Source organism: Hemiscyllium ocellatum, chromosome 9 (assembly GCF_020745735.1).
Source record: "Hemiscyllium ocellatum isolate sHemOce1 chromosome 9, sHemOce1.pat.X.cur, whole genome shotgun sequence".
NCBI classification, from domain to species: Eukaryota; Metazoa; Chordata; class Chondrichthyes; order Orectolobiformes; family Hemiscylliidae; genus Hemiscyllium; species Hemiscyllium ocellatum.
Genome location: NC_083409.1, coordinates 69141569 through 69169512, shown reverse-complemented (window position 1 = coordinate 69169512; position 27944 = coordinate 69141569). Strand labels below are relative to the sequence as shown.

Sequence of the window (27944 nt, the reverse complement as noted above, 5' to 3'; positions counted from 1 at the left end):
GAATTCTCAAAGAAATAGAGCTGAAGACTAAATGTGATTGTTTGCACTATTTTCCTAAGGGAACTTTGAGCAATTTCTAGCAAAGATTTTTTCAAAACTTTCTTGCCACTGTTGTGGTTATTACAGGATTGCAACCTCACCAGCTGCACTGGAATTGCCTCAGTCAGTGCCCTCCCCTTCCCCCTGAACCTGTACACTCCTGTTCGAGCCCTCATCTTGACAGAAAGTTGAAGCTGCTTGCCTGATCTGGAGCCCAAAGCTTGTAGTGATACAGTTCCTGATGGAGGAGGCCTGCTATAACTTTGACTATGTAACTTCTTGTGGGTTTTGCTGATCTCAATCAAAGTTAAACAGGAGATCAATTCACTTCAGTGGGCTACCCGAGAAATTTTGGGCATTTTTCTAAAGTCTTTGGACATTGCAAACTGTTTTCATAAATTTAAACAGCTTCCATTCGATTTTACCAGTGATTTCCTGCCTTTCAATAGTATCCATCATAATTGAATAAAATCTCATAGTATGTTTGAAAGTCCTCTCTCAAGCTTTATAAACAAATGATGAAATGCTTGTTCAAGTTGAGAAAAGTTTTGGGCCTTGTTTTCTTTTAAATGCTTCAAGACCAGTGATTAAACAAGGCAGATGACTTTTTTTTTCCCCATTGGCAATGATGTGGTGAATGCTGAAAATGTGTTGCCGGAAAAGCGCAGCTCTGATCTCCAGCATCTGCAGTCCTCACTTTCTCCTCAATGATGTGGTGAATGTCAATGTTATGAATCAGATAACGCAGTTTAATTTCTGGAACATATATCAGCCCACAGGAGCAGGATAGCAGTGATTCACAAACCTCTGATAGCTTCGTGTTGGGTGTACATCCACCTTGCGTAATTATGTTGGAGATTTGAGAAGCTAAATGTATAATTTAAACTTGTGAAGATGGAAGGTAGAGCTGGAAAAGCACAGCAGGTCAAGCAGCATCCAAGGAGCAGGAAAATTGTCATTTCGGGCAAAAGCCCTTCATCAAGAATATCATGGTATTTTCCTGCTCCTTGGATGCTGCCTGACTCTAATCCAGACTCGGGTTTCCAGCGTCTGCAGTCCTCGTTTTTTTTACCAAGATGGAAGGTAGACCTGGAATGCTTGCAAGGCATTTCCCATTATCAGAATTAACTTTACAAATGCATAGTATCTGGGCAAATCCCAGAAAGAAGAAATCTCTTCCCACAACAGCGCAACTGGCAGAATCAGGACTGATGGTCATACAGCTTCTCTCTAACTGTAAGGATGGGATTGTTTACAGACTAGGAAGGCTGCATTATGCCTCCAAAGCATTGCACATTGTCTATTCTGCTAAAACCCTTCAAGGAAAAGCAGTCCACTACAGCTCTTCCCCAGGTGCCCTAATGTCCTTCAGCTAAACTTATACCATTTCCAAGTTACAACAGTAATTCACCCTTGGCAGCCAGCCCATTGGGATCGACAGTGATTTGCCTCCACTCCAGTATGATAGGTCTGAGATGCTGATATGTTCAATGCACAATCTGAAGACTTTACTACATGTGGTCTGATGGTGTTTGAAGGCTGAAGAGACAAATTGATGGGAGATTTGTGCTCTTCTTCAACTCATCAACTTCATCTCTGTGTGTTTCCTGACAAAAGTCTTTTTATGTGTTTGTTGCCTTCTGTGATATCTATGGGTAAAAGATTCTATCAGCTGTTGCATTGTTTTGGAACTTTGGAGGAAAAAGAAGTTAAAACAACAACAGTTTTAAAAGGGAGAGGAACAGACAAAGGAAGTACATGGTGAGGTCAGTGCAGGAGAGAGAGAGAGAGAGAGAAAGAAACTGACAGAGCAGTGAACCTACATAGTTGCTGTCTTTGCTGTTTGAATTCAGGTATCGTAGGGTGAGGGGGGGAAAGATATAAAAGAGACCTAAGGGGCAATGTTTTCATGCAAAGGGTGGTACATGGATGGAATGAGCTGCCAGAGGAAGTGGTGGGGGCTGGAACAATTGCAACATTTAAAAGGCATTTGGCTGGGTAAATGAATAGGAAAGATTTGGAGGGATATGGGCTGGGTGTTGGCAGGTGGGACTAGATTGGATTGGGATATCTGATTGGCATGGGTGGATTGGACCTAAGGGTCTGTTTCCCAGCTGGGCGCCTCTATGACCAGTCTTCTTCCCTTGACTGTGTAAAAGGTTACAGTGGTAACAGAGCACTTCTTAGTGAGATGTAGTTTGTTGCTTATAGCAATTACCAACAAGTTATGTTAGCTAGTTAGATATTGTAACTGAGGCAATGGGATATATATATGACACATCTGTCCCAGGGCTGTTCTCTCCCAAATTCTTTCCCCCTCCAGCCCACTGCCATATGATGTCACTCAATTGGTTGGACTGTATTGCAATCTCCAATATTAACCCTTTCAGAACCATCACCTCGTACAACATCATCCAGAATGAACATTCTCCACCTTGATCAGTTATAAGCCAAAGACACCCATGAGTCAACTAGAATATTTGATTTCCTCAGCAATACATTGAGGTCATCCCAAAAGTGCTTCTATTGTTTTCTTGGAAGTCCCCTGTTCCAGTGAAGATCTGAGTGAAGCAACTGCTTTGGGAGTCTGGTGTCAAGCATATGAACTGCAGTGGGTTGATTTGGAGTGATGATTGCCTTAATGCCCTACATTCTGACTTGGGAGGGGATGCTGGTGTCAAACCACGTTTCTTGTTTTTTAGATTTGGAGGAATTTTTGAAGGTAGTGCTGGTGGTACTACAGTGTTTTGAATGACTTGCTACAGGTTGGCCAAGTTTCCAAAGTGTTTAGAAGTACTTACGAGCCTTCCCCATCTATTAGTGAAGTTTCACTTAAATGCCTCTGACCATGTACCATTTGAGGAGTGTTGTGCTGAATTGCTTGCATGTTGTCTTGCATTTATCTGGCCTACAGAATGAAAGGGACAATCCACAACAGTGACGTTCTCAGGCAATATCCCAGACACCTCTTTTAAGTGTCAAGATAGTGCTTTGTTTGATTTTGTTCTGATTTGTTTATTCTTTCATCCACGCGCTGTTAGCTTTGTGAAAATAGTATTTGACGTGAAGCATAAACTACATGCAAGAGATGTAACAAAAAGTGCAAAAAAAAGCAAGGTCAATGAAGTGACTAAAAGTGCTCAGAGCTGAAGGTTAAAAGGCCCGTTAATAAACTGAAGATGGTGGCAACATACGACTGACCTTAAGGAACAACCTGAAGGTTGTTGCCTTGGAAGTCTGACAATGTGTTGAGCCAAAAAGAAGATGAAATGACTTGGAAAATTGAACCTGAAGTTTTACACTCAGTAGTGCAGTGAAAAACATTGGAACCATCAAAGATCTTCAGAAAGCATAAAGAAACTTAACAAGAATAAAATCTCTCAGTAACAAACTCCAAGCAAAGCACTATTTTTAAAAAAAACCTCTTGGAAAATCTTATCTTTGATATAATGTATCAGGATCTTTAATTTCAACACAATTTTGGTACAAAAATGTTGTGGTTCTGACTCCAGGTACTGAAATTTAGGAGACTACACCAAAGTTGGTTCTTGGGAATCCAAATTATATAGGGCTATGTGTCCGTGATCTTTTCAAATGGTTCCTTGGTGCCTCTCTGTAAATATAATGTGCACCTAGAATCCTCCTAATACAAGTATGGCGCTAACAAGGTGAGTCAGTAAATTTGGGAGCCATGGACTGGAACATCTGTTTCCGATTATCACCTCCTACTTTCAAGTCTGACTCTCCTAGTCCCGGGAGGATAATGAATGAAAGTAACATATATATGGGGCTTACCTTGGCTGTCCTGCTGAAGCGTAAAAAATGAGGTCTGCAGATGCTGGAGATCACAGCTGCAAATGTGTTGCTGGTCAAAGCACAGCAGGTTAGGCAGCATCTCAGGAATAGAGAATTCGACGTTTCGAGCATAAGCCCTTCATCAGGAATCAAGGGCTTATGCTCGAAACGTCGAATTCTCTATTCCTGAGATGCTGCCTAACCTGCTGTGCTTTGACCAGCAACACATTTGCAGCTGTCCTGCTGAAGCATTTAGTTTTTTTTTCTTGTGCTGTAAAGCTGTCCTGAGATTTGAAGAAGTGGCACTCACTGCCAAAATAACCACCTACAAAGAGTGTATGTATAGCACATTTTTGGCAGACCCACAGAAGGGTTTTCTCTTGATCCTAATCTTTTTCAGAAGGACATGTTGGGTTGGATGCTTGAAATTTCAGAATTTATTTCTTCAAACTGATTGTCATCCTTGTTCCAAATATTGCCTGCTTCCTCGAGTACTACATTTCCCCTTTAATCACAAATAATTTTATTTATTGTTTTATCCTATCTCTGGCCTCTCTTCCAAAGTGACAATAAAGGATATTCTATACTATTTTATTCTAAGTATCTTCCAACTAATTCCCTTAGCTTTCTATTACTTTGCCCCTTTAGTTTGCCCACCAGCTAATTTCTAGCTACCTTCTGTTCATGGACAAGTTAGGACCTTCATTCTGCAGCTGTATTACATTATACGCCACTATTGTATTAGAAATGTTGTCAAAAAGCTGCACTTAAATAGCATACAAAGCTCTGCCTATCTAACTTAGATGAACCTGCAAAGTTTGGTGGAGTCAGCTGCCTGAATTTGGATAGAGGTCTCTCTCCCTGCTTTAGTTGTGTTGTAGAAATTTTAGTACCTAAATCTCCTCTTATATGTTATTGAAGACATTGTCAAGCATCTATTATATACATTTCTTTACAGAATGATAGGGTGTTCTGCGATAATATGCTCAGCAACTGTAGAGATGGGATGTTATAATAAATCAGCCGGTTGGTCATTATTTGGTGCAGACAGCAAATGGACCTGTCCGACATCACAGAATCTAGTAGCATCTCCCCTCCTGGGCTCACCTTTGAAAAATTAATGCCTGGATGGTATAAAAAGAGATGGACAGTGTTCATCATCTTTTGATAAAGAGAAGAGAAAAGGAAAATGATTCCTGAATTGATTCATTCCTTGCATAACATTTCACATCATGCATAACATTTAACCTAGTTAAAATAGAAACACAGCTTCATTATTAAACCCTGTATCTGTGCCTAAATTGTTATGTGCCCCAAATCCATGCTGTTCTAAATTCCATCTGTTTCCAACTTGTAGTATTCTTCACAATTGTTTTATTCTTATGTCATTACAGGTCCTCTTTGCTTTAAACCAAACTCTGCTGCAACATGAAAGCCTCCGAGCAGGCAGTTTGCAAGCCCCTTACACAACAGAGGACCTCATCAAACACTACAACTGTGGGGACTTGAATGCTGTCATCTTTAATCATGATACATCCCAAGTAAGGAACCGTAGCTGTTATTTTGATGACATTTTCAATCTTGTCAAAATGAGTGCAGAGAAAGGGGTCAATTGAGATGGGGGAAAGGTTCCAGGTTATTTTAAAAGTTTTATAGCAGCTAATTGCAAGTTTATTCTAGAGTATAAAAAGGCATGGCTAAGTATAGAAGCATGTCAAGTCAGTTTTGCATTTTTTTTCTCTATGTACTTTGAATGGAATCATAATCTTTTGGCTCATTTTGAGTTAGCTTAATGAAACAAGCTCAAGTAAACCATAGGCTGTTTTTGACATGGCTGCTGTGCCACTAAATGTGCACCCATTATTATCGTAAATGAAATTAATGTGAAGTTGGCACTGAACGAGCCCTCAGAAACTTGTTGTTTTTGAATAATATTTACAGGATTTCAGAGAAATTGGACAACGGCCTAACAAACGCTACATGAGTTAGTGGAGCTTAGCCAAGCCAGCATGGTTTCTGATTAGATTACTGTATGCTCTGGCACTGTGCTCTGTCTTTAGTGCTTGCTGTCAATTGCAATTTAGGAGCATGCCTTAAATCCTTTGAAGACTGTGGAAAAAAGTTTGTTTATGTCATTTTTTTTTAAAGATAAGATTCTTTTTCTTCATGAAAAGTTCATTAATGGCCTTTTGTAACATTATAATTATAAAACGATTGTGGCTGTTGGATGCTCAGATGTACCAATTCAGGAGACTGCCCCGACCCTGTTTCTGAGATTTTGGTCAGCTCCAAAAAATACACATTTTCGCTAATTTCTTGCTCCTCTGCTTACACGGAGAAAATATTTGCAGCTTATTATGAATTTAGGAAGCAATGGGGAAGGAAATATGAAGTAAACTCTGGCTGAGATGCTAAACTATTGTAAATGGGTTTTGTCTCTATTTGGTCTGTGTGGTGGATCAGAATGCCATTCCTGGAACTTACAATGCAACTATTGCTCCATCTAAACTCAATCTAATTTCTCTTACTGTTCAAGAAAGATTTGCTAGCCAGTTGCTCTAGTAACTTGTAAGATTTTACATTTTAAAAAAAATTATAAAAATGAATCAGATTCTGCTAATTCCATTCCTGACTTTCAGGCTTAAGAAAGTAGTTAGTGGAAAATTTTAGTACTTCTTTCAGAGCCTGTTTTATAATCAGATCTGACAAGTTTTGTATTTTCACAAGCCTTTTGAATTTATAAAGCTGCGTTTTCATCAATTTTCTGGATGTCCAGCTGATGCATTTATTTTAAATTGTGATTATTGCAGAATCTTTTGAATTTTGAAATTTCAATCCTTCCCCATCCCACCAGCATTGCAGCACTCAGCACCAAGGACAAACAAGTTGTAACTTATGCAGAGTCACTATCACACAGATGACTGAACACTTATTGAATGAGGTGTTTTCTCTATATGATAGGCACATTCATATCATACATCTTTGGGCACAGCAGGGAAATGGAACATTCAGCTAATATGGACACAGGACGAGGTGTTGGAGGTCTTGAAAAGCATAAAGATAGACAGGTCCCTGGGATTTGATCAAGTGTAACTCAACACATTTTTGGAAGCAAGGGAATAAATTGTGGGGCCCCTAGCTGAGACATTTGTATAAGTCTACAGCCACAGATGAAGTGCCAGAGGACTGGAGAGTGGCTGATGATGTACCATTATTTGAGAAAAGCTGCACATAAAAGCCAGGGAACTACAGACCAGTAAACCTAACATCAATGATGGGTAAATTGTTGGAGGGGTTTCTGAGAGACAGGATTTACATGCATTTGGAAAGGCAAGGACTGATTATTCAGCATGGCTTTATGCGTAGAAAATTGTGTCTCACAAAGTTTATTGAGTTTTTTAAGGACATGACCAAGATGATTGGTCATGATTTGGAGGTGCTGATGTTGGTCCAAGGTATACAAAGTTAAAAATCAAGTAAAAGTTAAAGAAGATTAGTGAAGACAGAGCAGCAGATGTTATCTAAATGGACTTCAGCAAAGTGTTTGATAGGGTTCCTCATTATAGGCTGGTTAGTTAAGTTAGATCACAAGAGGGCTTGCCAATTGGGGACAAGATTGACTTGAGAGTAGAAGACAGAAGGTGTTAGTAGAGGGTTGCTTTTTGGACTGGAGGCCTGTGACCTGCGGTGTGTCACAAGGATTGGTGCTGGATCCAATGTTGTTTGTCATTTTTATAAATAATTTGGATGAGAATATAGGAAGCATGGTTTGTAAGTTTGTGAATGACACCAAAATTGGTGGGATAGTGGAAAGTGAAGTAGGTTATCTAAGAATACAACAATACCTGATCAACTGGGCCAATGAACTGAGGAGCGGCACATGGTATTTAATTTAGATAAGGTCTTGCATTTTGCTAAGACAAGCAAGGTCAGGACATATGGTAGGGCCATGGGAGTGTTGTTGAATGGAGAGACATAAGGGTTCAGGTACATAGTTCCTTAAAAGTGGTGTCACAGGTAGTCAGGGGGGTGAAGAAGAAAGACATTTGGCACACTTGCCTTAATCACTCGGAGCACTTGAGAATAAGAGGTGGGATGTCATATTGTGACTGTACAGGACATTAGTGGGGCTACTTTGGGAGTACAGTCTTATAGGAATTAAGGGCTATGGGGAGAATGCAGGTAAGTGGAGTTGAAATGCTCATCAGCCATGATTGAATGGCGGAGTGGATTCGATGGGCCGAATGGCCTTACTTCCACTCCTATGTCTTATGTCTTATGGTCTTACTGAGTACAGTTCTAGATGCCCTGCTATAGGAAGGATATTATTGAATTGGAGAGAATGCAGAAAAGATTGAGAAGGACGTTGCTGGGATTGGTGGGTTTGAGTTATAAGCAGAGGCGGCATAAGCTAAGATTTCTTTTCCTCGAACATAGGGGTGGACTTACAGAGGAGTATAAAGTCAAATGTAAGGTGAATCGCAAAGGTCTTTTCCTTGGGTAGGGGAGTTCAAAACTAGAGGGTAGAGATTTAAGATGAGAGGGGAAGATTTAAATAAAACCTGAGGAGCACCTTTTCACACAGAAGGTGATAGGTAAATAAAATGAACTGTCAGAGGAAGTTGTAGATGCAGGTACAATTGCAGCATTTTTAAAAAAAACTTTGGACAGGTTCATAAATAGGAAAGACTTTGAGGGATATGGACCAAACACAGGCAAATGGAAGTGATTTAGTTTGGGAAACATAGTTGACACAGGCAAGTTGGATCGAAGGGTCTGTTTCCATGCTGTATGCCTGTCTTCCTTATCTGCTTTAGTTTTACTGAACAATCATCAAAAGGTGTTTGGGTAATCGACTGTATTGCGTAGAAACATTTGCTTTACCAATCATAGTTCCACCAATGTTTAATTGTTATGTGCAAGTCCTTGGCCTAGCATTAAAAAATAGTTAGTGAGTCTTGAGTTTTCAGTCAAGTCTCAGGAGAATTTTATGAGCCCACTCAAAGTGGAATCATGGTGGCGTAGGTATGCATAAAAATACCGGGGAGCCGTGGCAGGTTGGTTCCCCAACCTTACCTTGCCATCAGGGAACTTGATCAATGGGAACACTAGCTTCATACAAGCTTACCACCACAGGATAAGCATAATAACACATGTTAACACATAATAATAAACATGTCCCATTGAGGATAATTTTACCAGGCCAGTATTATTTTGCCAGTGGTGGATAGATCAATGCCTAGCTGGTGGAATCTTGTGCTGCTCCTAGGAGCAGGAAGCTTGGCGGGAAGGAGAATGTAATTTTGCGAGAGGCCAATCGTCAGCTTCCTGACATCAAGCAAACGGAAGGCCTTGTGCATGAGCCCGAACTCCAGAGAACATCTAATTCAACTTTAAATAAGACTGAAGACTGCAGTGCTAACTTGCAGAGCTTGGAAAGATACAATGGAAGGTGTCCAAATTTGCTCCAGGGACAAAGTAGATACAGAGCAAGTCAAGACATCAACTTACAGAGTCATTCCTACTGCATCACAGCGCTGTGCTGGACTATAAAGAAAATCACAAACCAGCAATTACAACCTTCAAGTCAGAGAACCTGGAAACTGGAGATCTGGTAAAGAACCGTTCATGCAGGGTGAAGAATCAATAGCTGTAGCAATGGACAGGCAGCAAGAGGAAATCCAGTCCATCTTACAATTTCTTTAAAAAAAATTTGAGGTCAATTTCATTATATGTGGGACCGCAAGGTAGAAATTTGTTGCAAATATTTGATGCTCAAGAAATGAAAGATTGAAATGAATTTCGGTAAAGCAGTTTTCAATGGTTTTCCATTATCTAAGAAAAACAAGCCTAATCTCGCAGAGAGATTATCCACGGCAGTACCATTTCTACAGCAGGAGTCAGTGAGATGCAGAACAGAGTGAGAAAACTTCCAAATACTGAAAGGAAAACTTAAAACATCTAGCAAATTCCCAAAGATTTAGAGAAGTCATGTATATGTATATTTAGAGAAGTAAATATATGCTGCCTGAGAAGGTTCATGGAAGAATCAAAGAAATTTAAAACTGGAAAAAAAGATTCTTGAACCGTAGAATTACTTCTAGATTTCACAGCAAGTCTGAAACTGAATAAGCGAATACATAACTCCAAAGGAGCAGAAGCAGATAAAGTTATTGAAAGGAAAGGTATTAATGAAATGTTAGCTACATCTGAAGTTTTAAAACTTTCAACAATTATTTCAACTCAAAGTAAAATTCTGGAAAGAGCCAAAATTAACAACGTGGTCTGGAAGCTGATGGACTAAAAGCTATTTTAATTAATAGCCTATTCAGGCTGGTTGATGGATGTCAAAATGGAGATCTTAATGCAAACTTAATAAGCGATCGAACAGATGTTGTAGACCTTACCAATGAATCTCAGACATATTGCAATCTAAGGAAGACCTCACCTTGGAAAAGATGGTGTAACTGATGAGACACAGACAAGTCCGTGCACAGAACAGTGCAATACTAAGAGGCAGGCTACATTGCCTTTTACTTTTTCAGTCTAAAGTGGCTGATTTTGTGATTCTGTGTACTAGCCAAGTTGGTATAATGAGCCTTGCACTTGTGCTAAATGTGCTACTTAGATACCATTGTATCAGCTGTGTGAACAAGTCCAGGACATGATCTGTATATCACTGTATATTTCCACTGCTGTCTACACATTTTCGTGACCATGGGAAACTTGTTGGGAATGAGGTGCAATACCTTTGAGTGCACATAACCATTGCAGCAACAAATGACAAAACAAAAATACAATAAATGTGCTTAAAGTGGAATTAAATGTAATTTAAAATGCATTTTTCTATACAATGCTCAATAGCTGTCCTTTGTACTTTTTGTGACCTCTTAATTGTTCTTGTCTGAGCACAACAGTACCATCCACAGAGGATGTGGAACCAGCCTGCTGGGGGACTTTTTACCGACTTTCTCTTGCAAAAGCACGCATGTATCCTCTCCAATCTGCACTGCTGGAGGCAATAGGCTCACTGGGAGAGATGAGTGGAGTGTAGGTTACCCTCGAGTGTCCTGTGATGAAGTCCTTGGGCTGCCTGGCTGCCCTTCATCCTATCTGATGGTGCTCAATGACATCTCCTAGAGTCCTTACTGCCTCTCTCCACTTGCCAATGCGGCACTGCATCTGTGTCTAGCATGTTGGAGTGAATGCCTGAACACATATCCAGCAGCCACTGCATGTTGTGTTGAATCTGGTGGCAGCCAGGCATTTACACACCAGAGCCACCACAGCAACTTAGACGTGTCCCTGCATTCTTTTCTGCATATGGGCTTCAGCATCTCTGCCAGACTTTACCCTGAAGGCCTCTATCAGAGATTCCTGAGTCTCATCATGGGTCTGCATGTGAACTGACTGAGCATCATGAACCTCTCAGGTGTTGCTTTCTCTGTCAGTTGTGGACCTGTGTCAGTGATGTGCTCACCAGATTTTGACCCTAAACTTCATAATGAGTCATTGTACTCAAATGGTTGTGCTGAAAGGGGAATGAGGGGTAAGCTGTCTTCTCTTATTGGATTTGCTGTAAGGACCTGCAGTGGTAACTGGATGAATGGCAGCTCTGTAGCCTCCCTGCTGCCAAAGGAAGAAACCCTGTAGCCTCCCCAAGTAGGTCAAAGAAGGTTTCGACAAACTTTACTGGCAGTGCCTCAGTCATCTGATTTGACCTGTGTTCTGCTGGACCTCTGTACAGTATTGGAAAGCAGTCCTGGCCACAGCTTATGAACTGTAAGAACTTAGGGAAATCCCACCAGCCAACCATGTTTGTTTCTAACAAACATTTCTTGTGCCTGTCAAGGCATCAATCTTTCTCATTTCATTTGACTGTTTTCTATTACCTATTTCATACATGCCACCCATTTCATCTATTTTTTTTTAAATCAGAGTCCTACTTTCACTATTACATTCATAGAATTTTGAGTTTCTTTCCCTTTCAAGTATTTTTTCTCTTGCTGTTCTTACTTGGAGTACAGTTCTTCAAACAGTAACTAATCGAGTGGATATTTTTCAGAAGTGAACCAGGATAGTGACTGCAGACTCAATAAAAAGAAATTTAGATTAGATTAGACTTACAGTGTGGAAACAGGCCCTTCGGCCCAACAAGTCCACACCGACCCGCCGAAGCGCAACCCACCCATACCCCTACACTTACCCCTTACCTAACACTATGGGCAATTTAGCTTGGCCAATTCACCTGAACCGCACATCTTTGGACTGTGGGAGGAAACCGGAGCACCCGGAGGAAACCCACGCAGACACGGAGAAATGAGGAGTTGAATTGGCAGATAGCCCACCACCCATCTTGATTCTTTCTGCCCCATTGGAAGCTGTTTTCCTCCTGGAATGAGAGAGAGGCAGTTATTAAGGGAGGTTTAAATGGTAGCACAGCTGTTATTTTTGGTGCAGGGGGAGTTGGTATGAATCAGTGCTTAGGGAGTGTGAGTGCATGCTGAGTTAGTGATGTTGGGGTTTGGGGTGAGTGAGAGGCAGTGTGGAAGATAGTCAGAGTGGTAGATCTTGAGCATTGGTTGTATGTGGGTGCAGCAGCAAAGAGAGTGAGTGTCAAGAATCAGAAGATGTAGCATTCATGATGGCAGAGTAGTGAAGGTCATTGACCTTGTTCCTACAGTGCTCGCCCTTCCTTCAGATGGCTGAGAGTGCACTGACGTGGGGGAGCAACTTCAGACAGACTGGCATGATCTCCACAACAGTCCTCAAAGACAAGGATACCCCATCTTTGTGTCACTTATCTACCAGGACATCCAGGTGGTTCCAATGAAGTGGGGTATTGATTTCTTCCTGTCTATGATGCCCCTGTTGCAAGTGAAGGAACCATGCATGGGCAGCTCCATTGACTGTGCTTACCTGGGAGTGCAATAGCCTTGTAAAGATAACAAGGGCACAAGTAATACCAGTGAATCCTGGGATATCTGCTTAGTGTTGAGTTGCTCTAGGATAGATGCATGGTAAGCTGGGTTTGGAATTGGGTGTGAGAGATTAATATCTGGAACAAGTAGTTAATGAGGTCAAAATAGTATGAAATGTTGAGAAAACTTGCAAGGCCTCATGGTCAAAAACTGTCCAAAGAACTCAACGCATCTTGTACTTAGTCAAAAAACATAAGTCCCAATCCTATTTACTGAAGATGGTTTCTGTATAACTGGTTAAGAGCCTGTGGAGTTGAGATTTGTTCTACAAAGATGATTAGATGCTGGAGAAGCTCAGCAGAACAAATGTTCAGTTTTGAAGAAGAGTCATTCTGGACTTAAAGTGGTAATTCTGTTCCTCTCTGTCTGTAGATGCTGCCAAACCTGCTTAGTTTCTCCAGCATTCTGTGTGTTTGTTTCAGACTTCCAGCATCTGCAGAAGTTTATTTTTCTGGATTAATGGTGAAGATTGTTGCTGGAGGCAGCAACAATTGGTCAGTTTTTAGTGAGTTTATTCAGTCTTATGACCCAGTTCTCCATGTTATCTAGCTCATTAGAGCTGAATGCTTTAGGTCACCCCTCCTGCTGGTAGAATTAGTTGACCTGCCAGATTACAGGAATTTAGAAGACTCACAGGGGGTGAAGATAGCAATCTCAGCAGCATTACACCGGGTTGACATGTTCTTCCTGCTCCCAGCAACATTGCTTTCCTTTAGTTGAGACCAACGTTAGCCGAATTCCTTTGGAAGGGCCCAACTGAAGAAGGAAGACACATGTGAGAAATCTGGCTTTGGTATTTTGTGATTTCTTTTTAATTCTCAAAACCTCCAGAGATGAAGGCTTTTTCTTAATTATGTCCATGTTGCATTGTGATTTATTTGTTTTTTCTCAACTTGGACTGAAACAGTAATTGAAGAATGTTTTCAGCAACAGTTGCTTACTCCACCTTGGAAGAACTGAGTGTTCTTGTTCAGACACAGTAAGTCTGAAAATGATGGCATTTCTGTTTCCTCCTTGCTCATCAATGTTTCAAGCTGTGTCTCGGCATTTGACAGGCTTCCCACTGTGCCTTCCTCCCATTTCTATACAGCTGGCTGGGCTGTTACATTCTCGAACACATCAAATTGTGTGAACTCTGCTGTTACTGTCTCTCCCTCACCAAAGTTGCAAAGCCAAACACTGGGGAGAAGTTATAACAGGGAGAGAAAAAAATGAAAAGTGAAAGCTGACAACAAGGAATTTAAAGGTTAGAGTGTGAGACAATATGGAGGAGGGAAATCCACACACAAATATTCAGGACTCAATGAAAGAGCAGAGAGAGACAAGGTGAAGGAATGGGGTACAGGAATGGAGGTTATGAATGAAAGGATACGGAAAGAGAAGTTTTGATCAAAGGATTCAAAATGTCCAGATTACAGAGGAGCAAGTGCTGGATGTCTTGAAATGGGTAAAGGTGGATAAATCCCCAGGACCTGATCAGGCGTACCCGTGAACTCTGTGGGAAGCTAGGGAAGTGATTGCTGGGCCTCTTGCTGAGATATTTGTATCATCGATAGTCACAGGTGAGGTGCTGGAAGACTAGAGGTTGGCTAACGTTTAAGAAGGGTGGCAAGCCAGGGAACTATAGACCAGTGAGCCTGACCTCAGTGGTGGGCAAGTTGTTGGAGGGAATCCTGAGGGACAGGATTTACATGTATTTGGAAAGGCAAGGACTGATTAGGGATAGTCAACATGGCTTTGTGTGTGGGAACTCATGTCTCACAAACTTGATTGAGTTTTTTGAAGAAATAACAAAAAGGATTGATGAGGGCAGAGTGGTAGATGTGATCTATATGGACTTAAGTAAGGTGTTCGACAAGGTTCCCCATGGGAGACTGATTAGCAAGGTTAGATTTCACAGAATACAGGAGAACTAGTCATTTGGATACAGAACTGACTCAAAGGTAGAAGACAGAGGGTGGTGGTGGAGGGTTGTTTTTCAGACTGGAGGCCTGTGACCAGTGGAGTGCCACAAGGATCAGTGCTGGGTCCTCTACGTTTTTTCATTTACATAAATGATTTGGATGCGAGCATAAGAGGTACAGTTAGTAAGTTTGCAGATGACACCAAAATTGGAGGTGTAGTGGACAGTGAAGTGGGTTACCTCAAATTACAACAGGCTCTCGACCAGATGCGCCAATGGGCTGAGAAATGGAAGAGTTGGGATATCTGGTCGGCATGGACAGGTTGGACGGAATGGTCTGTTTCCGTGCTGGACATCTCTATGACTCTATGAAATGCGAGGTGCTGCATTTTGGGAAAACAAATCTTACCAGGACTTATACGCTTAATGGTAAGGTCCTAGGGAGTGTTGCTGAACAAAGACACCTTGGAGTGCAGGTTCATAGCTCCTTGAAAGTGGAGTCACAAGTAGATAGAATAGTGAAGAAGGCGTTTGGTATGCTTTCCTTTATTGGTCAGAGTATTGTGTACAGGTGTTGGGAAGTCATGTTGCGGCTGTACAGGACATTGATTAGACCACTGTTGGAATATTGTGTGCAATTCTGGTCTCCTTCCTATCGGAAAGATGTTGTGAAACTTGAAAGGGTTCAGAAAAGATTTACAAGGATGTTGCCAGGGTTGGAGGATTTGAGCTATAGGGAGAGGCTGAACAGGCTGGGGCTGTTTTCCCTGGAGCGTCGGAGGCTGAGGGGGTGACCTTATGGAGGTTTACAAAATTATGAGGGGCATGGATAGGGTAAATAGGCAAAGTCTTTTCCCTGGGATTGAGGAGTCTAGAACTAGAGGGCATAGGTTTAGGGTGAGAGGGGAAAGATATATAAGAGACTCAAGGGGCAACATTTTCACACAGAGGGTGGTATGTGTAAGGAATGAGCTGCCAGAGGAAGTGGTGGAGGCTGGTACAATTGCAACATTTAAAAGGCATTTGGATGGGTATATGATTAGGAAAGGTTTAGAGGGATATGGGCCGGGTGCTAGCAGGTGGGACTAGATTGGGTTGGGATATCTGATCGACATGGACGGGTTGGACCGAGGGGTCTGTTTCCATGCTGTACATCTCTATGATTCCATGCAATGTAAAATTGCTTTGAGTCAGATATAGCAACTAATTATATTCTTTTTGACTGAAAATAAATCACCAAAATGTTGTCCACAAAATTTGAGCCTTCATGAACATTCAGGTTTCCAGTGACAGAGCCCACCAAATGAACAAAAGTCAAGTATTTGCAAATTTTCGGCCAGATGTGCTGGCTGCATGACGCATGCTGGCTTCTTGCTGAAGTCCGCTGCATTGTAAGTACCACTCTTCAGCCAAGTCTATCCACCACATGTGATATCAAAAAGAGTTGGGTGGACTGGATATAGCGAAAGTTATGGTCCAGACAACATTCCAACTATAATGTTTGAAGACCTCTGTTCCATTATTTTTAGATCTCTAGCCCAGTTGTTCCAGTACAGCAGTGAAATTGATGATTTAGAAAATTGACAAGTTCCAGGATACTGGTGCAAACGTTCCTTAGGATAGGGGCCTAAACCCAACATCTTCAGCTGCTTCATCACTGACTTCCTTCCATAAGGTCAGGAGTGAGAAGTGAGGATGTTCACTGATGATTTTACAGTATTCAGTTGCATTCAAATTCCCACACATATGGAAGTAATCCATGCCTATATCCATTAAGACCTGGACGACATTCAGGCTATTAAGTGACAATAATAATTGTGCCACAAAATGCCTCTCAGTGATGATCTCTAACAAAAGCATGTGTAACCAAGAATTATTGACTATAAATGTTATTACTATTACTAAATCCCCCCACCAGAAATGACCTGAGATCACTGATGACCAAAGGCTTAGCTGGACAAACCACATAAATACTATGACTGCAGAGCAGAGGTCAGGTATTCTGTGGCAAATTCCCAGAAATTATTTACTTGATGAGAGCAGCTCCGGTGACATGCATAGAGCTCAACATTACCCCTTGATTCTGGATCAGTGGTGCTGGAAGAGCACAGCAGTTCAGGCAGCATTCAAAGTGCAGCCAAATCATTGGCAGCATCTGCAGTCATTGTTTTTACCTCGTTGATTACGCCTTGATTGGCAGCCAGTTAACCACATTAAACCCTCATTAGTTTCACCACGACTGCAGCACGGCAGCTATGTGAACCAGTGATGAGATGCACTGCAGCAGCTTGCTGTCGCTACATCAACAACTTTCTAAACCTACAACATCTACCACTTAGATCAACATGGGAAGCAGACAAAGGGAAACCCCACCACCGGCAAGATCCAGTCCAAGCCGCTTACTGTCCTGACTGGGATTGGAACAATTTTGTCTTTCCTTCATTTTCATTATGTTGAAATCTTGGAACTCTCTCTCTCTGACAGCACTGTGGGTATGCCTATATCCCATGCACAGCAATGGTTCGAGAAGGCAGCTCACCACCATCATCTCAAGGGGAATTAAGGATAGCAGTGATGCTCACATCCCATGACTGAATTTTTTTTAAAAATCCAGCAAACAATTTCTGTTATTTGACAACTATTTCTTCAACCTATAGATACTTATATGTGGCTTCAGTAATTATTGATACAACGTAAATTCCAGAATAGATATTGTGAGTTGTAGACATTGTGAAACAGCAATAAATAATTGTGGGGTAATTGAAAATAGTTTCATTCAAAATTGATATTTAAGACTGGGTCTAAGCTATTGGAATAAATTAACTTTTATTATTTCCTTGAACTGACTTCATTTGCTGAATTCCATATCTTTTTAGGGTGACTTACTTAAAAATGCTATACATTATCCAGCATTCATAAATGATGTTGATGAGAATATGCTGGGGGTGGTGATGATAAAGTAGGTTTGTGGATGACACAACGATTGATTGAGTGTTGAGAGTGAGAAGGAAAGTCTTGAGTTCCAGGAAAATACAAACAGGTTGGGTAGGTGGGCAGATTGGTAGCAGATACAACTTAACCCTGAAAAGTGTGAGAAGATGCATTTTGGAAGAAGTAACAAGGCAACAGAATACTCAATGACTGGCAGCATACTAGGAAACTCAGAAGAACAGAGGGATCTTAGGGTGATTGTCCACACATCCCTAACAGTGACTGGACAGGTTAATAGCATAGTTGAGAAGGCATCTGGAACGCTGGCCTTTATCAGGTGAACTTAAAAATGTATTGCTGGAAAAGCGCAGCAGGTCAGGCAGCTGAAGAAGGGCTTATGCCCAAAATGTTCCTGTTCCTTTGATGCTGCCTGACCTGCTGCACTTTTCCAGCAACACACTTTTAAGTTCTGATCTCCAACATCTGCAGTCCTCACTTTCTCCTTTATCAGGTGAGGCATGGGTTATAAGAACAGAGATTGTTATATCAGAGCTGCACAGAACTTTGGCCATGGCACTGCTGGAGTGCTTTATGCAAGTTTGGTTACCATCGTACAGGAAGGATGATTGCGTTGGACAGAGATGCAGAGGAGATTCACCAGGATGTTGTCTGGGATGGACCATTTCAGCTATGGAGAAAGGATGGAGAAGTTTGGTTTGTTTTCTTTGGAGTAGAAAATGTTGCGGGGAAGCCTGATTGACGTGTATCAGATTATATGGGCATGGACAGGTTGAAAAGAAAGCAACTGTTCCCCTCAGTTGAAGAGTCAAGGACAAGATAGTACATAAAAGAGGTTTTAGAGGGGATTTGAAGAAAAAAGTGTTTCACCCAGAAGGTGGTGCAGTCGCGATGGGTAGTTAAAGTGGGTAACCTGGCAACTTTATAAGCAGTTAATGAACATTGAAGTGTCACAGCATTCAAGGCTAAAGACCTAGTGAGAGAAAGTGGGAGTAGTGTAGGTGGCAGTGTCACTGAAGTGCCTTTTCTGTACTGTATGACTCTAAGGATGGTGCTATAGATGTTTTCACTGTGGGGGAATTTAGGTGATTTCTTCTTTGGGGAGATGGTATAAGATAAATAGGATGGGCAGGATGTTTTGGTGTTGAAACCATATTGGGTTATTCCAACTTGCTGTGAGATCAGAAAATAGCCAGTGTAGGTAAATCTGATGTTATTTGTGAATTGGTGGGAGTGCTTTTGTTGTTTCAATGAATTATTTTTAGTGCTGTAATGATGGCTTTGCTAATTTGCTTTTCTCATGAAGTAGTTCAACCTTAAAGATGCCTACATTTACTAGGTAATTACTTAAATGCTTATAACCTTTTTAATTACCTGGAATTACAAAAAAAAGCTACTTCGACATTGTCTTGTTTGGGGTAAGTTCATTTACACAGAAATTGTGTTCCCATAGAACAAAATGATTGTAAAATATTGTGGAAATATAATGGGACCTTCTAAATTATCTTTTCAAAATATTATGGAGGCATTTATTGTCGACAGTTTGTCATTTTCTGTACATAAAGTTACATTTTAAATGACTTGATTGTCTGACTTTTAACCTTTTGTGCTGCCAAAGAACTGACTATTCAGTGGACGAGATTAGAGCGCTTGGCTTATTGAGAAGAAATGAATTGTACGGTTATAACATGGTGTTCCTTGTGGCGAAAGGTTTCTGATGTTTTAAAAGAAAACTAAAAAGTCCATTTATTTATTATTTTTTATATATCATAAAGTAGTGATTTCATGAGGTTGAGTAAACCTGAACTTATTCCAGGCTGACCCAGTTGGCTGTAACACTGGAACACTGCATGACTTCGAGCTAGAATCAGTGAGTATGAATCACAGTCTCTATTGCCATCCATATGCTTAACTGCCCTCAGAGAGTGAGTTCAGAAGCAGCCTGGGGGGCCTTTGAAGTCTGCAGCTGGGAAGCCAGGAGCTTTAGGGGGGCCTGAATAGACAGAAATACTCCAACAAAAGTTACTGCTATACAATAGCACTGCAGAACAGACAATTTGCAAGAAACATCCACTCTCACAGCCAAACTGTAACTTCTGTGAAACAGTGAACATTAATTGAGCACATTCAGAAAGGATGTTTCTCCTATCTGAGAAAATGGGGAGTGCTGGTGGTGATCAGCAGTTGTATCTGTAGAAGCTTTGTGAGCTTTTTTTAGCTGAACTCATATAATTGTTTGGGGTGGGAAGTACCAAACAGACTTGCAGCCCTCTAAACTACTTTTGAAATTGCAATTGGACCAAGTAGGTATAAATGTGTCATTTTCTGGTTAGCAAGATATAATGAGTGGTGCATCACAGGGTCAATGCTGGGGCCTCAATATTTTACAATTTATGTAAGTGACTTGGGTTAGGAGACCAAAGGTGTGGTTATCATATTTTGCCGGTGACTAAAATATAAGTTGGAAAGTAAATTGTGAACAATACATAGGGAGGCTTCAAAGGGATTTAGATAGGTTAGATGAGTGAATAAAAATTTGGCAAATGGAGTATAATGTGGGAAAATCTGACATTGTCCATTTTGGCGGAAAGATTAAAAAGAAGCACATTATCTAAATGGCGAGAGATTACAAAGTTCCGAGATGCAAAAGGACCTGGGTGTTCTGGTGCGCGAATCATGAAAGTTTAGTGTGCAGATATAGAAAGTAATTAGGAAAGCTCAAAGAATGTATTGTTGTTTGCAAGAGGAATTGAATACAAAACTAGGAAGTTTATGCAAGCCATACATGGCATTGATTATTGCACGTTTAACATACTGTGTACTATATTAGTATCCTCATTTATGAAAGGATGCAAGTGTGTTGCATGTAGTCAAAGAAGCATTATTGGACAAATACCTGAATTGGACAAGTGTCTTATTTGGAAAGATGGATAAGCTGGAGTTTAGAAGAGTAAGAGATAAGATGATTAAAAATAAGATTCTGAGGCCACTTGACAGTTTTTGTATTCCTGTTGTGTGAGAATCATGAACTGAGGGTCACTGTTTCAAAATAAGGGGTTGGCCATGTAAGCCAGAAAAGGAGAGAATTTCTTTCTCACAGATGCATGAAAGTGTTTGGAACTCTTCCTTGAAAGGCAGTGGAAGTAGATTCCTTGAATATTTTTAAGGCACAGGTCGATGGATTCCTGATACCCAAGGGCGCGAAAGCTTCTTAATGTAGATGGGAATATAGAGTAAGAAGCTCAGACATCATCTTTATTGAATGGTGGAGCAGGCCTGACACCAGAGCTACACTGTTTGAATGTGGATCAATAAGTCCTGACAAAATTAGAATGACAGGGAATTGCAGAAAATTCTCTTTTGATTGTCATTATATCGAATACAAAGAAAGACAGTTGTTGGATGACAGTCATCTCAGCTCCAGGACATATGGACAAGGAACAAGAGTAGGTCATTCTTTGAGCCTTTCCTGCCATTCAGTACTAACCCAACTAATCTGATTTTAATCTCTGCTCTACTTTGCTGCACACCCCCCCAGTAATCTTTCATGCCTTTGGTAATCAAGAATATGTCTGCTTCGGCTCTATTAATATTTAAAGATTCTCCATCCACTGCTTTCTGACATCTCTGCCAGACTTCCTTAGGGTAGTGTCCTCGGTTCAACCATCCTGAACTGCTTCATTCATGACCTTCTCCCTGTCATAAGGTCAGGAATGAGGCTGTTCACTGATGACGCCGCAATATTCAGCACCGTTTGTGCCACCTGGCATAGGCAATAAAAACGGTTCCAGCCAGTGAAGCTCATATTCCTGAATGAATAAAATATGCACAACTGCACCATTCCATGAGAAGAACTCTCTGAACGAAGTTTTGCAACTCCATTCTGGCCAGTAGTCCTTTTCTCTGGAATGTAACTACACGCAAAGTTCCTGGTTTTCATATACATCTACTTAACATGCAAAGCACATCCTGTGACCTACATTAAAAATATTAACAAAGTACTGGTAATAATAGAGAACCAATGTTATCTAGACAATACTTTGCCTCCGTACTCCTACACCAGAATGGAGCACTGCAGTGCAATAAATGCCCCACATCCATCACTCATGCTTCAGATGCGCTTGCTGTTTGTGTGGTTCCTAATTTTTTAAAGACAAGTTTAGACGAATGAAGAACAATTCAAAGAGCATCTGGATACTTGAACCTTTGACTTATGGATTCTTATGTGATTCAACAAAGAAGAGTCCGTTCAAAGTTTCTCAAATATGGCCACATTGTTGGCAACATGTCAAGATAGATCTGGATGCACACCTTGTTAATACTGATAAGAAGCACTTTCTTAATTTTATCATTTCTTCTGAGCTCAGCTGAGCATAGACCAAAGCATGTACAAGTGCAAGTAAATACATTCAAGAGTGTTCAGACGTGATCTACACAATGTGAAAAGTGGGCCCGAGGTGGACCCATTGGTGCTGTAGGTGAGATGATGCCCTGTTGTCTCTCACACTGCTAATGAGTGCCAAGGTGCCCTCCCCAAATCATTGTTACATCCAGGCAGGTGAAAGCAGGCTGCCCGCTCTCACTATAAATTAATTTACAACAGTGAGGTGCATGGTCATTGGCACCCATTTTGGACTTCCTTCAGACTGAGGTCTCTGCATCCCTACATGGGCAGCTGTGGGCACCAGCACATGTGGCTATTGAAGAGGTACTGGAGAGGTAGGAAGAAAATGTTTGGGAGTTCTTTGTACTTTTATCCTCCTCAGACACCCCTATAAACCAAGGTGAGCCTTTGGTTGAGATTGATCGTGCTGGCTGCTGGCGCACAGCAGTTTTTCATTCAACAATGTCTTTGCCAACAGTGCAACTTCTCTGTCTAGGTTATACAGCTCCCTGTGTGTTCCAGAGATAACAGCGTTCATGTTTTGAGTGAACTGCTCAAGGCTATTTGGAGAAAGTGAGGACTGCAGATGCTGGAGATCAGAGTCAAAAGATGTGGTGCTGGAAAAGCACAGCAGGTCAGGCAGCATCTGAGGAGCAGGAAAATCGACATTTCAAGCATTTGGAATATGGGGAAGGCCCAAGGGAGAAGGGAGAGATAAATGGTGGGGTGGGGCTGGGCGGAAGGTAGCTGGGAATGCGATAGGTGGATGAAATTGGAGTACGATGGTGATAGGTCGGAGCTGAGGGTGGAGTGGATAGGTGGGAAAGAAGATGGACAGATAGGAAAATCCAAGAGGGCGGTGCCAAGTTGGAGAGGTGGATCTGGGATAAGGTGGAGATGGGAGATGAGAAAACTGGTGAAATCCACATGGATCCCATATGGTTGGAGGGTCCCAAGGTGGAAGATGAGGTGTTCTTCCTCCAGGCATCAGGTGGCTAGAGTTAGGTAGTGGAGGAGGCCCAGGACTTGCATGTCCTTGGCGGAAAGGGAGGGGGAGTTGAAATGTTCGGCCACAGGGTGGTGGGGTTGTTTAGTGCATGAGTCCCAGAGATGTTCTCTGAAACATTCTGCAAGTTGGCGTCCTTTCTCCCCAATGTAGAGGGGATCACATCGAGAGCAACAGACACAGTAAATGAAATGTGTGGAGGTGCAGGAAAATCACTGCCAGATGTAGAAGGACCCTTTGGGGCTTCGGGTGAGGGGGTGAGATGTGGGCACAGGTTTCATACCTCTTGCAGTGGCAAAGGAAGCTGCTGGGAGTGGAGGGTGGGTTGGTGGGGGGAGCGTGGACCAAACAAGGGAGTCACGGAGGGAATGATCTTTACGGAATGCAGAAAGGGCTGGGGTGGGAAATATATCCCTGGTAGTGGCGTCTGTTTTGTAGGTGGTGGAAATGGCAGAGGATGAGGCATTGTATTCAGAGGTTGGTGGGGTGGAAGGTGATGGAGGGATGGAGTTCAAGGGCGGAGGTACGGGAAGTGGAGGAGATACACTGGAGGGCATCACTGACCATGTGAGAGGGGAATATGTTGTCCTTGAAGAAGGAGGCCACCTGGGATGTTCTAATGTGGAATTGGTCCTCCAGGGAACAGATGCAGTGGAGGCTAAGAAATTGGGAGTAGGGGATAGTGTTTTTACAGGAGGTAGAGTAGGCAAAGGTGTAGTCCAAGTAGCTGTGGGACTCAGTGGGTTTGAAGTAGATGTCCATACTGAGTCGGTCATCGGAGATGGAGAGATCCAGGAAGGGAGGTGTCTGAGATGGTCCAGGTGAACTTGAGATGAAGGTGGAAGGTGTTTGTGCAGTTGATGAACTGTTCAACCTCCTCGTGGGAGCACGATGTAACACCGATGTAGCGGAGGAAAAGGTGGGAATGGTGCCGGTGTAGCGGACAAAGAGGCAGGCATAGCTGGGGCCCACGCCGCTGCCCATGGCTACTCCTTTAGTCTGGAGGAAGTCGGAGGATTTGAAGGAGAAATTGTTGAGAGTGAGGACCAGTTCAGCCAATTGAATGGGTGTGTCGGTGAAGGGTATGGGTTGGGTCGACAGTAGAGGAAGAAACGGAGGATTTGGAGGACTTCATCATGATAGATAGATGTGTATAGGTACTGGGTGTCCATGGTGAAGGTAAGGCATAGGGAGCCAGGGTACTGAAAGTCATGGAGGAGGTGGAGGGCATGGGTGGTGTCTCAAATGTATGTGGGGAGATCCTGGACCAAGGGGAACAGAACAGTGTCAAAGTATGTGGAGATAAGTTCAGTGGGGCAGGACCAGGCTGAGACGATGGGTCGGCTGGGGCAGTCAGGTTTGTGAATTTTGGATAAGATATAGATCCAGGCAGTGCGGTGTTCCAAGCTACTGGGGGAGATTTCACTCTTTCCTGATTGAGACACTGCACTTGCTCCACCCTGAGTGTTGCTGCATATGTCTCTCCAGAAGATTGACAATGGCCAGAGTTCATGCAGTTAAACCCACAAGTTCATGACAGCAAAAGTACTTATTTGATTCTGTGTGAGCTTTCATCATCTCAGGAATTTCACCAGATATCCAGACATCTATTGCTTATTGTCCAAATATTGTCCTCCAAACAGTGACTCCTGAGGTTCCATATTCCTGCCCACTGGACAACTGCTATAATCAGTTTTCCTGTTCACTCTGAGAGGGACTAATATCTCTGACACTGACACCTTGTCCTGTGTGTATTAGTAAAATGTGATGTAGCACTGAAGCTGTTCATCTTCAGACCTGAAGAATGATCTAACCTCGGCATGGGACAATTTGCACAGATCCAGGACAGGTGTGCGCCAAAATCAAGGAGCTATTTAGGTGGAACCTTTTTCCCCAGTGAAAGCATGTTACGCTTCTTACCAATGCTTCAACCAAACTCCCACTGCATTGATGATGCATACACATCCACGTATTTGCTTTTCTGCAATTCTCCATAATACTCAGTGAAGTGACAGCATTGCCTCAATCATTACTGTTATCTGCCAGGGTGATCTCAATCATTATCATCTGCTTCTGGCAATTAGCATCACTTCGTGGTCACCATATCCACTTGGTCCACAGGAAGGCTGACCCTCAGGAAGGCTGACCCTCAGGAAGGCTGACCCTCAGGAAGGCTGACCCACAGGAAGGCTGACCCACAGGAAGGCTGACCCTATGCCTCACCTGGCACATCTCTAAAACATACTTTTTTTCTGCAAGAATGAGAATTAATGTGAGCCTTATATAGTGCATGGCAGAATGTTGCATTGTTGTCTGCGCTTCACTGTGCCCAGTCTCACCTTTTCGGTGCACAGATTATATGAGCTGCTTACAAGTACAAGCTTTGATGCTGAAGCAGAGGTGTGCATGATGTCTCACATTATCTCTGCAGGATGCAGATGTGAGCCTTCCCTTGATCTTCTATGTGGATGAGTCCAGATACTCAATGTGCTAATGTGCAACATTTCTCGGAATTTCTTCCAGCAATGAATCCACAAATGCTGGTGGTCTCCAACTGTGATCATCACAGCCAGATGATGTATCTAGGCTTCTTGCTTGTGTAAGGTGGATTGTTAAGTGACTGTTGTATCCCTCTGTGCCCCTTCACCTGAGGACAGGGCAACTGGCTGCAACCTTTCCCATGCTAATCCTCTGTGATATTCTTTGAATAAAACTATAAGGTGAAAAAGATGATGAGCAGTTACATTTCTGTCATTCACATGTACCAACCATTTTCATCATTTCAATAATAAATACCGATAACAATGTGGTGGAGAGAGTGGCTCAGCATAAGTGCTTTGTGCTACTTGTGTTGTAGGTATCCCTTCAAAGTGGTTTGTCTCAGTCAGTGATCCCTGACAGCCCCACTGGCTTGCTCCCTCTTAGTTACACTGCTACACTGTGCAGATGTTAGATTTCTGGTCACAGGTCAAAGTTTGGGCACACCCTGATTGATGGGTGGAAAGAGGGACAAATGGATGAGGTAATCAGCATGGAACTATTCACAGTCGTCCACTGAGTAGCCAGCTAACTCCCACCACCACATAACATCAATAAGACTATACCATCTCCATGGTTGTGCTTGAGAATTCATTGCATCTTTTCGGTGGTGCACCAAAGTTCATTCCTGATGAAGGGCTTATGCTCGAAACGTCGAATTCTCTATTCCTGAGATGCTGCCTAACCTGCTGTGCTTTGACCAGCAACACATTTGCAGCATAGTTCCTTTTGACCAGGCAACGGCAATAAGAATTCTCCTACAGCGAAGGCCCAGGATAAACCATCCATTCCAGGGTCAGCTAATATTTAAGAACATTTACAGCTTTGACATAAATATAAAACGCCTCTCAAATGCAACTTTCAGATGGAGCACGTTTCACATGTGATTCCTGTCAGGCTTTACGCCAGTTCCAGAATTTTGAGTTTGCAGGCTCCAGCCACCTCCTCTTTACCATGGACGTGCAATTCCATTACATGTCCACCCCCCACCAGGATGGTCTCAGGGCTCTCCACTTCTTCCTGGAGCAAAGGCCTGAACCATCCCCATCCACCACCTCCCTCCTCCGCTTGGCTGAGCTCATCCTCACCCTCGACAACTTCTCTATTAACTCCTCTCATTTTCTGCAGGTCAGAGGAGTGGTGATAGGGCCTCCCCAGTTATGCCTGCAACATTCCTTGTTCCAGTTCTATCCTGGCTCCACCCACAACTCTCCGATATATCAACAATATCATCGGAGCTGCTTCCCTCTCTTGTCCAGAATTGGAAAGGTTTTCTTTTTGGAATTGGAAAAGACTTCTGACTTCCCCACCGCCCTCACTTTCACCTGGTCGATCCCTGACTCCTCACTTCCCTTCCTCGCCATCTCTGTTTCCATTTCTGGGGATAGACTGGCCACAAATATCCACTATAAACCCACCCATAAACCTACAGCACCGTGGCTCAATGGTTAGCATTGCTGCCTCACAGAGCCAAAGACCCAGGTTCGATTCCAGCCTCAGGGGACTGTGTGGAGTTTGCACATTCTCCCTGTGTCTGCGTGGGTTTCCTCCGGGGGCTCTGGTTTCCTCCCACTGTCCAAAGATGTGCAGGTTAGGTGAATTGGTCATGCTAAATTGCCCGTAGAGTTAGGTGCATTAGTTATAAGGAATGGGCCTGGGTGGGTTACTCATCAGAGGGTTGGTGTGGCCTAGTTGGGCTGAAGGGCCTGTTTCCACACTGTAGGGAATCTAATCAAAACTCCCACCACTACCTAGGCTATACATCTTCGCACCCTATTTCCTGAAAACACTGTTCCGTTCCTCCGTCTCCATCATGCACAATCCTATGAGGCCAAATTTGACAAAGGAGCCTTTGCAATGTCCACCTTCTTCCTCAACCGAGGATTCCCCAGCACCGTTGACCTCAACAGGATCCAACCCATCTCCTGCACTTCCAGCCTCACCCCCTCTCTTCCCAGCAACAGCAATAGGGTTCTCCTTGTCCTTACCTACCATCCCACCAGTATCCACATCCAGAAGATCACCAGCTGCCATATCCGCCACCACTAAACACACATTCCCCTCAGCTCCCTTGACCGCCTTCCACAGGGACTGTTCCCTCTGGAATACCGTGGTCCATTCTTCCTTCACACTCAACAACAGCCCCCCCCCGCCCTTCACAACCCTACTGCACTTCGCCCTGCAACTGTCAAAGGTGTCATACCTGCCACTTTCCTCCTCCCCCTTCAGTATCCAGCGGACCAAACCTATCTTCCAGGTGAAGCAGCACTTTACCAGCAGTTCTCACAATTAGTCTACTGTATTCACTGCTCATAATACGGTATCCTCTACATTAGGGAAACGAAGCAT

The 27944-nt window shown here is 42.6% G+C and overlaps 1 protein-coding gene across 1 annotated transcript in view; it reads left to right on the top strand.

The window, feature by feature from the left end:
* Positions 1 to 27944, top strand: part of LOC132819087 (metalloprotease TIKI2-like) — a 406884-nt gene that overhangs the window by 199482 nt on the left and 179458 nt on the right. The window contains exon 3 of the mRNA XM_060830444.1: positions 5229 to 5375. Within this exon, the coding sequence (XP_060686427.1) occupies positions 5229 to 5375 (147 nt within the window). The remainder of the gene's footprint in view (positions 1 to 5228; positions 5376 to 27944) is intronic.